We start from the raw sequence: 16,587 nt of genomic DNA, 5'->3' as shown, positions 1-16,587 counted from the left end.
ACCCTGGAACATCTGCAGCGGCGACAAATCAAGGAGCTGTGCACTAGCTTCGCCCCATTGTTCTCAGCCACCCCAGGACGGACTGAACGGGCATACCACTCCATTGACACAGGTAATGCTCACCCCATTAGAACCCCACCCTACCGGGTGTCTCCTCATGCCCAAGCTGCTATAGAACGGGAGATCCAGAACATGCTACAGATGGGTATAATCCGCTCATCTACCAGTGCATGGGCATCTCCAGTGGTTCTGGTACCCAAACCAGATGGGGAAATACGCTTTTGTGTGGACTACCATAAGCTAAATGCGGTAACTCGTCCGGACAACTATCCAATGCCACGCACCGATGAGCTATTGGAGAAGTTGGGACGTGCCCAGTTCATCTCTACAATAGACTTAACCAAGGGGTACTGGCAAGTACCGCTAGATGAACCTGCCAAGGAGAGGTCAGCATTTGTCACCCATGCGGGGGTGTATGAATTTAATGTGCTTCCTTTCGGCCTTCAAAATGCACCCGCCACCTTCCAGAGGCTGGTAGATGGTCTACTAGCAGGACTGGGAGAATATGCAGTTGCCTACCTCGATGATGTGGCCATTTTTTCGGACTCCTGGCCCGAACACCTACTACACCTGGAAAAGGTCTTTGAGCGCATCAGGCAGGCCGGACTAACTGTTAAGGCCAAAAAGTGTCAAATAGGCCAAAACAGAGTGACTTACCTGGGGCACCAGGTGGGTCGAGGAACCATAAACCCCCTACAGGCCAAGGTGGATGCTATCCAAAAGTGGCCTGTCCCAAGGTCAAAGAAACAAGTCCAATCCTTCTTAGGCTTCGCCGGGTACTACAGGCGATTTGTACCACACTACAGCCAAATCGCTGCCCCACTGACCAACCTGACCAAAAAGACCCAGCCAAATGCAGTTAAGTGGACTGATAAGTGTCAAAAGGCCTTTACCCAACTTAAGGCAACGCTCATGTCTGACCCTGTACTCAGGGCCCCGGATTTTGACAAGCCATTCCTAGTAACCACGGATGCATCTGAGCGTGGTATAGAAGCAGTTCTCATGCAGAAAGCAACAGATCACAACTTCCATCCTGTCATGTTTCTCAGCAAAAAACTGTCTGAGAGGGAAAGTCACTGGTCAGTCAGTAAAAAGGAATGCTATGCCATTGTGTACGCTCTAAAAAAGCTACGCCCATATGTTTGGGGAGGGCGGTTCCAGCTACAAACTGACCATGCTGCACTAAAGTGAATTCATACTGCCAAGGGAAACAACAAGAAACTTCTTCGTTGGAGCTTAGCTCTCCAAGATTTTGATTTTGAAATTCAGCACATCTCAGGAGCTTCTAACAAAGTAGCTGATGCACTCTCCCGTGAAAGTTTCCCAGAATCTAGTAGTTAAAAAGTGTTCTTAAAATGTACAAGTCTGTTAGTTATATACTTAGTGGTATATGTAAAGGTGCATGTGTTGTATTAATCTGTTTATTTTAAAGTTCTAGAAGGAAATCGCCGCCAGTGAGCTTCCCCACTGTCTGCAATTTGGGGGGCGTGTCATAAACAGATAGCTAAGGGTTAATGTCTCTTTCACCTGAAAAAAAAAGTAACCTGAAGCACCTGACCAAAGGACCAATCAGGAAACAGGATTTTTTCAACTCTGGGTGGAGGGAAGTTTCTGTGTGAGTCCTTTGTTCTTGGTCTTCTGCCTGTATGCTCTCTCGGCTATGAGGGGATTTCTATTTCTTGCTTTCTAATCTTCTGTTTCCCAGTTGTAAGTACAAAGGATCAGCTAGTGATTTATATGTTTTTTTTGTATTTACATGTCTATAGTTGCTGAAGTGCTTTAAATTGTATTCTTTTTGAATAAGGCTGTTTATTCAATATTCTTTTAAGCAATTGACCCTGTATTTGTCACCTTAATACAGAGAGACCATTTGTATGTATTTTTCTTTCTTTTTATATAAAGCTTTCTTTTAAGACCTGTTGGAGTTTTTCTTTAATGAGGAACTCTAGGGAATTGAGTCTGCAGCTCACCAGGGAATTGGTGGGAGGAAGAAGTCAGGGGGAAATCTGTGTGTGTTAGATTTACTAGCCTGACTTTGCATTCCCTCTGGGTGAAGAGAGAAGTGCTTGTGTTTCCCGGCTGGAAACGGGGGAGGATGGAATCCCTCTGCTTAGATTCACGGAGGTTGCTTCTGTGTATCTCTCCAGGAACACCTGGAGAGGGGAAGGGAAAAGGTTTATTTCCCTTTGTTGTGAGACTCAAGGGATTTGGGTCTTGGGGTCCCCAGGGAAGGTTTTTGTGGGGACCAGAGTGCCCCAAAACACTAATTTTTTGGGTGGTGGCAGCTTTACCAGGTCCAAGCTGGTAACTAAGCTTGGAGGTTTTCATGCTAACCCCCATATTTTGGACGCTAAGGTCCAAAAAGAGAATGGAACCATATAATTGATTGAAACTAGGACTGTTATTTTTCTTAACTAGCACAGTGACAGCAGTGCAAATATTAGTGTCCAAACTGAATCTGCAAAGGAAGCAAAGAAGGAACTTAAAGGAGTAGGCATCAACTTTCTCACAGACACACTTAGAATTGTAGCCTTTCACAAGACTCCATTTATCGTTTTACAAATGGCACTGTGGGATGAGGATCTGTAAGAACCGTGGCAATACTGTCTAGTTACTAGTTAAAGACTGGAAGATACTGAAATGCAGAGTTCAAAAGATTAGCCAGTTGCAGAGGGGTCTGGTTAGAGGTAACCAACTACTGGGATAAAGTGAGCTTGATATAACATATAAACAATAGTCCCTCTCACTGGGCTGACTCTATTAATTTCCTACTTGATTCTAATTATCCAATTAAAGCCTTTACATTTAAATTAATGTATGTTATTAAATTAAAAGACACATTGGCCAACTGGATTTTGGGAGGCATCTTCAATAATCCAACTGACTTGCATCATATTTTGTAGAACAATTTTTTTCTGGTCTGGAAGACTGAATGCCAAGTTTCAGAAATGAAAAAAAATAGCATGTGATCATTTAAATAAAGACTGTATCATAGTGCATCCACACAAGGGGGGCAAATTAAGGTAGTAACAGGCATAATCCAGCAGAGGAACTTTGTCAGAGGAGAGGAGATTCATTGTCGGCTTCTTTTGCCATGAGTAAGGATTGATTCTGTCATGGCGGTCACAGATTCCGTGAGTTCCTCCGCTTCAGCCGGCTGCAGCAGTACGGCTGAAGCACCTGTAAGCCCTCACTCAGGAGTACAAGAGCAGTGGCTCCCTGGGGGCCGGAGCAGTGTCAGGAATGGGGCAGCTACCTGGGGACCAGCGCAGGAGCAGCAGCCCCCGGGGGCCGGAAGTCAGCCCCGAGCAGAACTCCGACAGTTAATCCCCCCACAGGGTATTTTAAATAAAAAAAAGTCAAGGACAGGCTTCCATTAATTTTTGTTTATTGCTCTTGACCCATCTATGACTTTTAGTAAAAATATCTGACAAAAATCTTAATCTTAGCCATCAGTTAGACTGCTTCTTATAAATTAAAAGAAACAGCCCCATCAAGTGTTACAATTTTGCCATTTAGAATGTTATTATGTTCCCAGCAGGGCCGATGGGGGGGGGGGGGAGGAAAGGAGGAGGAAGCTGGTACAAATTACTGGGGCCCGGCGGTCCAGAAGAGGGCCCGGGGCCCAGCTTCGTCGGCCCTGTTTAGCTGGTCCGCCCTTGCTGGGGGGCCTGAAAATTTTTTTCACCAGGGCCTGAACCTGCTCTTGGCGGCCCTACCAGCTATAACTGCCAACTGTATCCAACTGCTGACTGCTGCCAAAGGCCTTCACTCCTCATGGTAATTAAGGTTATAGTGCTTTCTGGAGAAGATGAAGCTTTTGATAAATTGTTTAAACTTTATTTTATTTTTTAAAACTTTTATTTGTGCTGTAGTTTAAGTGTGGCCGAGTCTAATTTTGTGTTATAACTTTCTAGTATGGCTCTGCTATAAATATTGATGTTCCAGCCTGGTAACAGTGTCTGTCAAAGAAATTCCAGTAGAAATTTCTACTGTAAAGGGTTTTATATCCCAGCTGTTGAAAATAATTGCTCTGGAAAGAATTACATTTTTTTTCTCCTATAACTTGCTGTATGTTGTTTTGAAAATCCCCTCAGCACTGTTCATTTTGAAACAAGAGGTGCACGCAAATCAAATCCCATAGTCATAGATTTCAAGGCCAGATGGTACCATTGCGATAATTTAATTTGACTTTCTGTATAACACAGGGCATAGAACTTCCCAAAATAATTTCTACAACAGACCTTTTAGGGAAAAAAATATCCAATCTTGATTTAAAAATGGTCAGTGATAGAGAATCCACCACAACTCCTGGTAAATTGTTCCAATGATTAATTACTCTCACTTTTAAAAAGTTATGCATTATTTCCAGTCTGAATTTGTCTAACTTCAATCTCCAACCATTGAATTACATCACACTGTTCTCTGTTAGACTGAAGAGCCCATTTTTAAATATTTGTTCCCCATGTAGATACTTATGAACCGTAACCAAGTCACCCGTAACCTTCTCTTAGTTAAACTAAATAGAGCTCTTGGAGTCAATAATAAGGTGTGTTTTCTAATCCTTCAATCATTCTCATTGCTCTTCTGTAAACCCTCTCCAATTTATCACAACCTTTGAACCGTGGACACCGGAATGGGAAATGTATTCCAGTAATCGGAGCACCAGTGCCAAATGAGAGGTAAAATAACCTATTTATAGTCCAGATGCATCCAAGGATTGGCCATAGTGTTGCACTGGGAGCTCATGTTCATTGGATTATTCACTATGACTCCCAAATCTTTTCAGAATCACTACTTCCCAGGATAGAGTCCCCCATCCTATCAGTATAGCCTACATTCTTTGTTCCTAGATGTATACGTTCACATTTAGCCATATTAAAACAGGTATGGTTTGCTTGAGCCCAGCTAAACAGATTGCTTTATACCAGTGACTGATCTTCATTATTTATCACTCCCTCAAATTTTGTATCATCTGCAAATGCGTATGTCATCTGAACTCCTGATCTGGATCCAGCGCTTGATCAAAGAGTATGTTTGGGCCAATCTAATATTTACGCTTACAACAATGAATAATTTTAAAGTGTGTTCTCTTTCACATTCACTTTGAACTATAGGAAGTGCAATGATGCCCATGGATGGGTTACCTGCAGGGAAAGAACCCTAGGCCTCTAGATCAAAAAACCATGAGCCTCTACTGCAGGGGTCAGCAACCTTTCAGAAATGCTGTGCCGAGTCTTCATTTATACACTCTAATTTAAGGTTTTGTGTGCCAGTAATACATTTTAACATTTTTAGAAGGTCTCTTTCTATAAGTCTATAATACATAACTAAACTATTGTTGTTTAAAGTAAATAAGGTTTTTAGATGTTTAAGAAGTTTCATTTAAAAGTAAATTAAAATGCAGAGTCCCCCAGACCTGGGCAGTCTGATGCCACTGAAAATCAGCTTGGCGTGCCATAGGTTGCCTATCCCTGGCTCTACTGCTTAGCTAAAGGACGAGGTTCATTAGCACAGATGCAGTAGCAGATTCATAAACTGTTGTGTATGGTCCAGCCACTAGGAGGAAACAAACAGCAACAGTGTGTGCAGGGATTACAGAAACACATAAACCTGCTTCACCTTCGATTCCTGGAGACACCTTAGCAATGAAGATAGAGACCATGAAATGATAAGCACCACAAGGTGAATATTGGTGTATTTAGATATGCCACGTGTAAGAAACATATAACTCAAGCCAGGGCTTCTCTTAATCCTATCATGAATCAGTTAACAAAACCTTTTCTTTCTAAATAAAGTAACTTTTCTTTATTGTGCTTTTAAACATATTTTGAGGGATCTCAGCTCTCTGGCTGGGAATTCTTTGGCATGGAGTTTTAAATCTAAATAATCAAAATATAGGTATAAGTGATTAGCCTTGGGCACCTCCAACAGAACCAAATCTTAGTTCTTAAAAATCAGTCCTTTGCTAGGCAAAAATTCCTTTAATCTCAATGGAAGCTAGAGCTGAGGAAGGGGACTTAAGGATTTGGTCCATAACAATCTATCACCAACTTGGAGACTGAAAACATTGGAATCTATTGCTGCAGCTAGAAGAGGCAGAGTAAAATCTTTTTATAATTAGTGATTTTGTGAAAAGCTGGAGTGGATTCCCCTAGGAAATTAATGGCATTTTTTTTAAAGTCACATTTATCAATGCACCAGAGACAGATAACCTATTATAATAGGAAGTTGCTTACTGGCTCTCATTATGCCATTTCATGCGTTTGTCTTTTGATTTACCATAAAAATTAAAGGGATCCACCCTTGTGAGATTCATGGCATCAGACACTAGTTCAGTCTCTCTTATCATCATCAATGGAGACTTAACTTGCGATGGCTTTCCTATTATGTATCATCCTTTATTCTACAAAAAAAAGAGAGGGAAATATATAAAATTTTTACTGTGTTTTTATTCTCTGTGTGGTTACTAAAAGAGCTATGGGAGTTTCACAGAAATTGTGCTACAGAGAACTACAGTGATGACTGATAGAACATGAAGGGCAGGCCATTTGTTTTGCAAAATCATATCACTTTGACAACCGTCAAGCTCCCACCCTCCCCCCCCCCAAAAAAAGATAGTCACTCAGAGCAACACAGCCACTTATTCCAATTCATTTGTCTCTGCCTGTCAGACAGGCAGAACTTGTAAAGCCATGTAGCTGAAGAGTGGTTTTAGGTGCTCACCCTGCAAATCCTAACTTGTGCAATTACTCATACTCATGAGAATTCCCTCTCAATTAAATACTGCTTGTTGGTGAGTAAGGACCACTGACACAAGTACGGGTCTGCAGGATCAGAGTGCACAGTTAAGTCCTGTCTACACTAAAAACTTTCACCATATTGTAGACAGGGGAGGGGTCAAGTGTGAGATATCCAGAATCCCTGTTGGCACCTCGAAGTGTGAGATCCATAGTATTCTGTTTCTGGGTCTACCTTCATAAAGAGGTCTGAGGCAAAAATTCTTATTTTGCCACAGCCATCTCAAAATCATCACAGGGGCAGTGGGGAGAAGGTTCATAGATACAAAATGGAGAAGGGTCTGAGTTTAAATGCAGATCCACACTTTCCCAAAGTTAGTGTTTGGATCTGAGGTATTGGCTCAGTCCTCTCTCTGATACGAAAACATGCTTTTGCAATTTTAATACCTTTTTATAAAAAATGTCCAAGAGTAGGAATCTGAGAATGGCTCAAGAAGGGATACTGGTCATTGCAGTCCAGTGGAATGAAGAATTTGTTATTATATCAGTTATATAAAAGTAAATTGTCTTAACTGCTTTTCCCCGGTTATTCTTTTAATTCTTCATTATCTGTAAAAACTTTTACAACATTTGAAAGTAACTGCATTCTCCACTGTTGTTCTCTCTTGATTTTACCAGTTATTCTGATCTCACTCCCTCTATGTTTCTCATAGAACAGAAGCCAACATGACTTTATTTGGTTTACTTATTTTTCTGAGCTTCACTAATATCAGAGGTTGCATACCCAGCTCCGGCAAGTTTTGGCATTTCAGAATTGTTTCATTGTTTTTTAATGCATCACACAAAAATGGGATTAAAAAAAATGCCGAGCAACAAAGTGATACATCTTTTTTAGAATTTGGAGGACATTTCCAACAAAGTTATAACATTTTTAAGTTGATCACTGTTTGTGCCTACTTTACTTATTAATGACTCTGTACGGTTTTCAGCCCATTTGAACAATTTAAAAACAGTCAACCAACGCACGTTTATTACCTGCAGAAGTGTGTTTGAACTTTTCACTCTTCTTCTTCCTCCATTTCCATGGCTTGAAAATCCTTCCTATATTGGCAAACTTACTTCTTCGCCTGATTGGAGGAGTGTGGGTGCCTGGTACTAGAGAGTCTGAACGCATTGCAGCCAGTCTTTCCACTTCGTCAGCTATTTTTCCCCAAGAGGAGGAAGAAGAGGAGGAGAAAAAGAAGAATGTGTTAATAACATTGTGTAGAATCGCACAGATGGTCAACGTTTTCATGGTTACGGATAGCAGTCAAATAATGTGACAAAGGTTTTGTTTATTTAAAACTTTAAATGGAATCCAAGCCCTGTTAAAGGTCAATATTAATAATATTATTAACAAATTAATCGGAGTAGATGCTTTGGTTTTGGGTAATCCATCACCCAGCCAGTGTTGGCGAAGGAGCTTGAGAGAGATTTTTCTCCAGGGAGACTACAAAAGCACTGATTATTTTTGGTGGTGTTTCCATTCACAGTTTTGATGTTTATCAGGGACAGAAAGAGAGGAGCAAAGGAACAACAAATTACTGTTTTAAGAGAAATATTGCAGCTCTTTACCACAGTGTATGTGAAAGATTATTTGATAAGTAGTAAGGACTAAAAATTCCTTAGGGGCCATTACTGCCTCAGTTAACATCTCATTCTTTTCCCCTCCCATGCCTTTCTTTCAACCAAGGAATACTGGAAATCAAATCAAACTTAACAACATCTGGCATCACAGTGATTATGAGTATGTTCTGAAATTTCTTTCCTTTAAACACAGAAGGTTTTGCAGTGAATTTCCTAGCATGGTCACAATTTGCACTGAGTTTGTTGTGTTAACGTATTTCTAATGCAGATTTTCAGAAGCTGAATAGTTGCAACAAGTAATCTTTATGTTGGTCAAAACTTGAAAAAAAAAATCTAAACTGCACCCACAACACATGCAAGTGAGTGCAAGAGTCAACTGTGCGTGCAGCATTATACTGTTTTTGGTGCAAGACAATTAAACATATTTGCAAATTTTGGGGATATTTTTCATGCACAGTTATCTGTAGGGGATGCTTTTACAGGCAAAACTTTATGCCGGTATTTTTTTTAAATTAATACATTGTGATCAAATTTTCAATATTTCACAAAAATTAGAGATGGATCTGAACCACATAGATCAGATCTAAACCTCCCCAAAATTTAAGGGCATTTGATTCAGGGTCCTTTAAAAATAAAATAAGGCAAGCAGAATAAAACAGCAATCAAATGTGCTTTCCCAATATGAAAGGTGAAGTAACGGTTTCCCATCCTTCTGCCATTTTGCCCCTCTGCATCCCACTATGTTCCCCCAAGTTCTTAGTGCCTCAGTGGAAAGAGCAAAGCTTGGTCTTTCCCTCCATTTATGCTTTATAAAATACAGCCAAAGACCTGGATTTGTGTCTCCCAGTCTAACTATAATTCCCATTAGCAGTTTTAAAAAGACAAAAACAGTAGAATTATTCAATATCAACAAACTAAGAGCCAACCCAGGTTCTACAATCTGGCTGAGCTCTGCTCAGCACAGAGTGGGTGAAAGAGAAGATGGCTTCACAATTCTTTTATTCCCATGACTCTGGTATCTGCAGCCAAGTGCCTCAATTGCCTTTTAGAGCAACTCAGTCCAATCTGTCTTTACCCTATCCAAACGGCTCCCAATCCCAGTCTGTTTGCTCAGCCAGTGACAGTTTCCTCCCACCCACCCTGCTCCACATCAAATCTAAGTTTTCCCTCATCCCCACTAACACTTGAGTCTCCCCATTTCCCCCCTGCTCTGTGGCCCAATCTATTTCCAACACTGCTGACCCTCTTTACCCCCCAGTTCAGCTCTTGTCCCCTTCTTCATACAAGTAAGGCTGTTTTCTCCTCCATGCTTCTGGGGTATCAGTGGGGAATAGGGGACAGGGAGTAATTGAGAGGACAGGAGCCACAAGTTCCCTGCTGTCAGTTCCTGTGTATGGTGCCACCACAAGCCCCTGCATCTGGGAGCAGCAATTGTAGGCAAAGTCCTGCTCAGCCCCTGAAGCCCTGGGCTGGAGCACATTCAGTTGCTCTGTAGGGATGGTACACATGCAGTCCAAGTCAGCAGGTAGGAGCTGTGAGAAAATGGAGCATGCTCAGTGCTGACAGGATCTCTGTAGATTTTAGCTGTCAAATTCTAATAATAATGTAACAATTCTAATATTATAATAGTATTTTTTTCTAAAATCTTCTTCCCAGAAATGCCTGAATGGCTTTTGTTTAAAACTTTCCTAAGGGTGTGATGGGGGAGGGAGAGAAGAAAAAGGGAAGATTCAGCCTGAGGCAGACAGTCATCATGGAAAATTTCAGCCCAAATGGTTTAAATCTGGCAAAGTTATAAGCAATTGGAAACACTGTCTTGTAATAAAAACAACCTTAAGTACAGGTGGTGCTGCCTATATACACAGACTGCCCACCTAGATATTTTGAAGGATATGGTAGGTGGGGAGCTATTTTTCCTTTTTGAAATATACAGAACAGTTTCCTTTTAGCTACAAACACAGCTTGTTTTTCTACCCTAATTAAATGAATCAGTCTTGGGGGGGGGGTATTTAAATTACAGGAAAAAAAATAGCTCACAGACTTGAACTAGCTTTTCAAGACTCCCAAAATAGTCTGAAAGTTTCAAACTCCATGACACTTTCTAATCCCCAGCTCTGTCTGCATTTCTACAATGATTTTCTACTGAAGCACATAAGTTTAATCAATTTATTGTGAAAAAAATAAGTCACTGATTCTTTTAAAAAACATCTCATTGAGTATAAAATGTGGCACATCTGTTAAAATATGTTCCTCATTACACCGAGCTATTATAACAAAAGCTCAAGTGGGGAAAAGAAATTGGAGTTAGGCGTATGTTTCACTGCGCTTTGCTGAAGAAGCAGAAAAGCAGAAAAGCGCAGGCTGGAGGAGCACAGTAATCTACTTTGGAGGAGGTGGGGGTGCTCATGAGAGCATTTGCTTTGCCATAAAGGCAGAGAAAGAAAGGTAGCCTGGTTAAGGCATGTGGCTCTTCACAGGATGGCACACAGAGCTGACTGCCTAGAGAAATGCTCAGTGTGATGTGGTGCCAGATACAAAGCCTGGGGATTGCTGAATCAAGGCTAGAAATTGCATGGTTGTGCAAAGCAAATCTGTGAGAGGAACAAAGAAGAAACCAGAAAACTCTTTATACCCTGTCACTTCACTGGAAGTTGCTCTGTTTTGAAGAGCAAAATGCTTTTCACTTTCCATTCAGGAAATCATGAATAAAAGGAAACCCTCCCCCGCCCTCCTTTGTTTTTGTTTTTTTTTTTTTAAAGTGCCCGGGGCTAAGGCACATCTAACCGACCATGCCCTGACTCAATGTTTTCCACTGCTGTGGCTTTTAAGAGCTTCTACTAAAGAGATGGGCAGGTCTCTGGACACCACTGTGATACTTGACTGGAAATTGTGCAGAGTATAAAAACATTCTGCTGAACCAACTGGGAAGGACACCGTGAGGCTTCTTACTCAGCCTGACTTTCACAATGAAAACACACAGCTGTGTAACAAACAAAACTGCAAATGAACTCAAAATAAATCCCTCCAACCCACCTCCCCACCCTCTCTTGGGCTCCTCAATGAGCCACAATTACTGCTACAAATCACTATTGATTACTAAAATGCACCAGAGTTGCAGTACTCCCTCTTTGTAAGACTGCTCTAATTTGGGGCATCACTAAGGCCATGGCTAGTCCTGTTTGAATTGATATCCATTATAGATCTCCTCTCTTCACGATACACAGGCTCTCTGTAAGTTACAAAATGTGCTTTTCTCCCCTTAAGAACACTTCCTCTTTTAGGGCCGATTCTTAAGGGTCTATATGCAAGCAAATCTCTCACTGAAGTCAAAGGGAAATTATCCAAGTAAAGATTGGGTCCATAAAGAACTAGAAATTGTCACAGAGTGTCAAAACCATTTCCATATTTTGATTTTCTTTCATTATCTTGTCTCATGCAGAACTATGCTCCAGGAGTCCTGCTGTGCATCCCAACAGCCAGGAGCTCTTCTCCTCCATCCTTTCCAAATAAACACAGGCGTGAACTAATACAAGTAATAGCACTTCTCTCTTTTTTTTTTAAAAAAAGTCTACTTCACGTTTCATGAAATGTACATTTGGAAGTATTAATAACTCAAATATCATGATCACTGTAGAGGAATGACTGAATTAGAACCATATACACTACAGGCTTCCTAAAAAAAAAAGGAGTAAAGAGAGTAAAAGCCATACTTCACTCCTGTTTTCTGGCGTCTCTTTTGCTTCAATTAGCCATGTTCCTGCTGCCTTTTTGGCTTCTCATGATTGACCAGCTGTGGGCTTTGACACCCACTAATGACAGCAGGCTTTGTAGGCGGTTTTCACACTCTTCCTGTTCCCAAAGAAGGTGGTGCTTTCAAGACCGTAAACTAAGCCAGACTTACATATTTATTGCCTTTGGGAGAGAAAAGCAGGTCAGTGCTTACCAGTTTGCTATACTGATACTGTTAAACTGCTGTGTGTTTTGGGGCCTTTCATCACAGTATTGCAATTTTGTCCTTTGACTGGTACAACAAATCCAAGATGATGTTTATAACCATCACCATAACAATAAATACTCAGCACATACAAGTGGTGTTCACCTTATATTCCAGAAATGTAAAGCACACAATATTGTTGGTGAATGGGACACCACATGAACTGAAATACACATATGTTTGACACATAGGCTCTTCCTGAACAAATGGAAAGACACTGCGAGATTTCAACATTACTTGAAATTAGGGCAGAAGGATGACCCACTTTCCACTCATCATCTTCCTCTTCTCCTGCAAGGCATTAGTGAGATGACAAGACTAAATGAAAATAACAGTTACTTACCTTTCTGTAACTGTTGTTCTTTGAGATGTGTTGCTCATATTTATTTCAGTAAGGTTTCTGCACGCACCGCGTACACGGAAGTCGGAAACTTTTACCCTAGCAGCTACCTGTCGGGCTGGCTGGGGAGCCCCCTGGAGTGGCGCCGATATGGCGTTCTATAAGACTTTGCCGGCCCGACCCCACTTCAGTTCCTTCTTGCTGGCTACTCCAACAGAGGGGAAGGTGTGTTGGGAGGGAATGGAATAGATATGAGCAACTCTCGAAGAACAACAGTTACAGAAAGGTAAGTAACTGTTTTTTCTTCAAGTGATTGCTCATATCAATTTCATTTAGGTGACTCCCAAGCCTTACCTTGGAGGTGGGGTCAGAGTCAAGGAACCGCAGATTGAAGAATCGCTCTGCCAATGCTGCATCATCCTGAGAGTGCTGAATGATGGCATAGTGGGAAGTGAAGGTGTGCACCAAGGCCCATGTGGCAGTTCTGCAGATTTCCTGGAGGGGAATGTGTGCCAGAAAGGCAGCTGACAATGCCTGAGCTCTCATGGAGTGAGCTGCGACAGCAGGCGGAGGGACATTTGCCAAGTTGTAGCAAAGTATGAATACACCTGGTGATCCCCAAAGATATTCGCTGAGAGGAAACCGAAGTGCCTTTCATCTGCTCCACGATGGTGATAAATAACTGGGTTGTTTTACGGAAGGGCTTTGTTCAGTCTATAAAGAAGGCAAATGCCCCTCTAAACGTCCAGAGAATGGAGGTGCTGTTCAAGAAGGTCAGCATGTGGTTTTGGGTAGAAAACTGGCAGGAAGATATTCTGATTCACATGGAAACAGGACACCACTTTTGGCAGAAAAGCTGGGTGAGGTCTTAGTTGAACTTTATCTTTATGAAAAATGGTACAGGGCGGTTCACACATGAGAGCCCATAGTTCAGACACCCGTTGTGCGGAAGTGATGGCCACTAGGAAGGCAACTTTCCAGGAGAGATAGAGGAGTGAGCAGGAGGACAGCGGCTCGAAACGGGGGCCCATAAGGCAGGAGAGGACCAAGTTAAGGTCCCATGCAGGCATGGGTGGCTTTGTTGGAGGGTGAATTTTTTCCAAGCCTTTGAGGAAATGCCTCATGACCGGATGTGCAAACAGCGAGCGCCCGGCCGCACCTGGGAGGAACACAGAGATGGCCGCAAGGTGAACGTTAAGGGATCCAAAGGCTAGGGGCTGGTCCTTCAAGAACATCAGGCAGTCCAAGATGCAAGGGACTGAAGCCTGGAGCAGGGGCACCTGCTGCTGATCACACCAGCAGGAAAACCTCTTCCACTTAGCCTCGTAGGTAAGCCTAGTTGACGGCTTGCAACTTTCCAGGAGCACCCACCTTACCGAGTCTGAACAGGCGTGTTCAGCCTGGCTCAGCCACAGATCCTCCAGGCTGTGAGGTGGAGCGACTGAAGGTCCAGTGTAGGAGACAACTGTGGTTCTGTGAGATGAGGTCGGGGCTGAGACGTAGGCATAGGGGAGCTCGAATTGAGAGGTTCAGCAGGATCAGGTACCAACACTGGTGCGGCCAGGCAGGGGCCACTAGTATGACATCCGCCTTTTCCCGGCAGACCTTGAGGAGCACTTTGTGGACCGCGGGAATGGTGGGAAGGCATAAAGCAGTTGGTCTGACCACATGATCAGGAAGGTGTCCGCTATCAAGCCCAGGCTGTGACCCCGGAAGGGACAGAAGGCTGGGCACTTCCTATTGATCCACGAAGCGAACAAGTCGACTTGGGGAAAAGCTCCAGATGTGGAAAACAAACAGAGTGAATGATGTCCGAGTGCATCAACCATTCATGTGTGAGGAAACGCCTGCTCAAGCTGCCCGACAATACAATCTGGACACCTGGCAGGTACGAGACCTCAAGGGTGATGGAGTGGGCTAAACAAAATTCCAACAAAAGGAGGGCTTCTTGGCAGACTGGCGATGACCGGGCTCTGCCTTGTTTGTTCAGATAGAATATGGCCGTGGTGTTGTCCGTTAGGACTACTACGCAGTGGCCTTGTAAGTGAGGAAGGAATGCTTGGCACACAAGGCGAATTGCCCTGAGCTCTTTGATACTGATGTGTAATGACAGCTTGGTTTTGTGCCATAAGCCCTGCGTTGCTAGGCTCTCGAGGTGGGCCCCCCATCCCAGGGAAGATGCATCTGTAATCAGGGTCAGGGTGGGTTGAAGGGGATGGAACAGGACCCCGGCACCAACCATACGGGGATCCAGCCACAAGTGTAGGGAGTTGAGTGTGCGATTTGCGACTGCAAGCACCATATCTAGACTGTCGTGGCCAGTCGATAAGCTGACACCAACCACGTCTGTAAAGGCCTGAGTCGTAACCTGGCGTGTTGCACCACGTAGGTACAGGATGCCATGTGACCCAGCAACATGAGACACTGCCTTGCTGTGGTGGTGGGAAACTTGCAGAGGCTGGTAATTATGCTTGCTATAGCCAGATGCCGGGCATCTGGGAGGAAAGACCTCACTTGGTTTGTGTCCAGGACTGCCCTGATGAACTCTACTGTTTGAGTAGGGGAGAGGACAGATTTGCTGATGTTCAGCATGATGCCCAAGCGACTGAATGTGTCCATGACCAGTTGTACTTGAGACCAGACTTGTTGGTGAGACCGGTCCCGTATAAACCAGTCGTTGCGGTATGGGAAGACATGCACATTGTGTTGGCGAAGAAAAGCTGCCACGACCACCATGCACTTGGTAAAGACGTGAGGGAATGTGCACAAGCCGAATGGGAGGGCTGTGAACTGGTAGTGCGCCTTGTTCACCATGAAACAGAGGAAACGTCTGTGAGGTGGAGTAACTGAAATGTGAAAGTACACGTCTTTCATATCGAGGGTGGCATACCAGTTTCCCATATCGTGAGGGAATAATAGTGGCTAAGGAGACCATGAGGAACTTCAGGTTGACAATCTGCTTGTTGAGCTTCCTGAGGTCCAGAATGTGTCTTAGGCCTCCCTTTGCCTTGGGGACAAGGAAATAATGGGAGTAGAAACCCTTGCCCCTGAGGCACTTTCTCCACTGCCCCTAAGGCAAGGAGCTGCTCATGAGAAGGGTCCCTGAAGAGGGATGGGGAAGGAGGGTGCGAGGGTGGGATGGAGCAGAAGTGAATACACTATCCCGTCTGCACCGTGCGGAGGACCCAAAGGTCCGGTGTAATACGGGACCAGGCATGGTAGAAATGGGATCGATGGTTCAGAAAGGGATAATTGTTCGGGGTGTGAGCTGGTAGTCTGTCCTCGAGCGCACCTTCAAAATGGACGCTTAGGGCCCGGGGGTGGCTTGGATTGTCCTTGACCCTGTCCGGAGGTGGGACATGACAGTCTACGCCGAGAGTACCTGCTTCTCTGATGGGAGAAGTCCTGCCTGGGTCTAGGTGGGAAGGGGCATTGCTGGGTGGTCTGGGGTTTAAATGGCTCTCTTTGGTTAGCTGGGGTATGCATGCCCAAGGATTTAGTAGTGTTTCTTGTGTCCTTTAAAGGTATGTAGGCAGGAATCGGTTTGCTCCGCAAACAGGCCCTGACCATCAAAGGGGAGATCTTGGATGGTGTGCTGCACCTCAGGTGGAAGTCCTGAAGACTGGAGCCAGGCGTTCCGCCGCATGGCGATGCCGGATGCCAGAGTGCATGCAGCCGTGTCCGCTGCATCGAGGGAACCCTGAAGGGAGGTTCGAACTACCAAATTTTCCCTACTCAGCAATGGCCCCCAGTTCCATATGAGCCTCTGCTGGGAGTAGGTTTTGGAACTTAAGGACCACAGACCAGGAATTAAAATTGTATCTACT

At 43.6% G+C, this 16,587-nt stretch overlaps 2 protein-coding genes across 11 annotated transcripts in view; one reads left to right on the top strand and one right to left on the bottom strand.

Annotated features, from left to right (window-relative positions):
* PHACTR1 (phosphatase and actin regulator 1) overlaps positions 1-16,587 on the bottom strand; it is a 460,275-nt gene that overhangs the window by 192,286 nt on the left and 251,402 nt on the right. For all 10 annotated transcript variants that reach the window (XR_007772753.1, XM_050941593.1, XM_050941595.1 and 7 more), the window contains one exon: positions 7,836-8,000. Coding sequence is in view for 9 of the 10 variants with exons in the window: in XM_050941593.1 (XP_050797550.1) it covers positions 7,836-8,000 (165 nt within the window). In the remaining variant the exon portion in view is untranslated. The remainder of the gene's footprint in view (positions 1-7,835; positions 8,001-16,587) is intronic.
* The window catches only part of GFOD1 (glucose-fructose oxidoreductase domain containing 1), a 541,281-nt gene that overhangs the window by 359,112 nt on the left and 165,582 nt on the right, over positions 1-16,587 (top strand). The gene's annotated exons all lie outside the window — the stretch shown is intronic.

This window comes from Gopherus flavomarginatus, chromosome 2, assembly GCF_025201925.1.
Source record: "Gopherus flavomarginatus isolate rGopFla2 chromosome 2, rGopFla2.mat.asm, whole genome shotgun sequence".
Taxonomy (NCBI): domain Eukaryota; kingdom Metazoa; phylum Chordata; order Testudines; family Testudinidae; genus Gopherus; species Gopherus flavomarginatus.
This window is presented reverse-complemented; position numbering and strand designations above follow the sequence as displayed.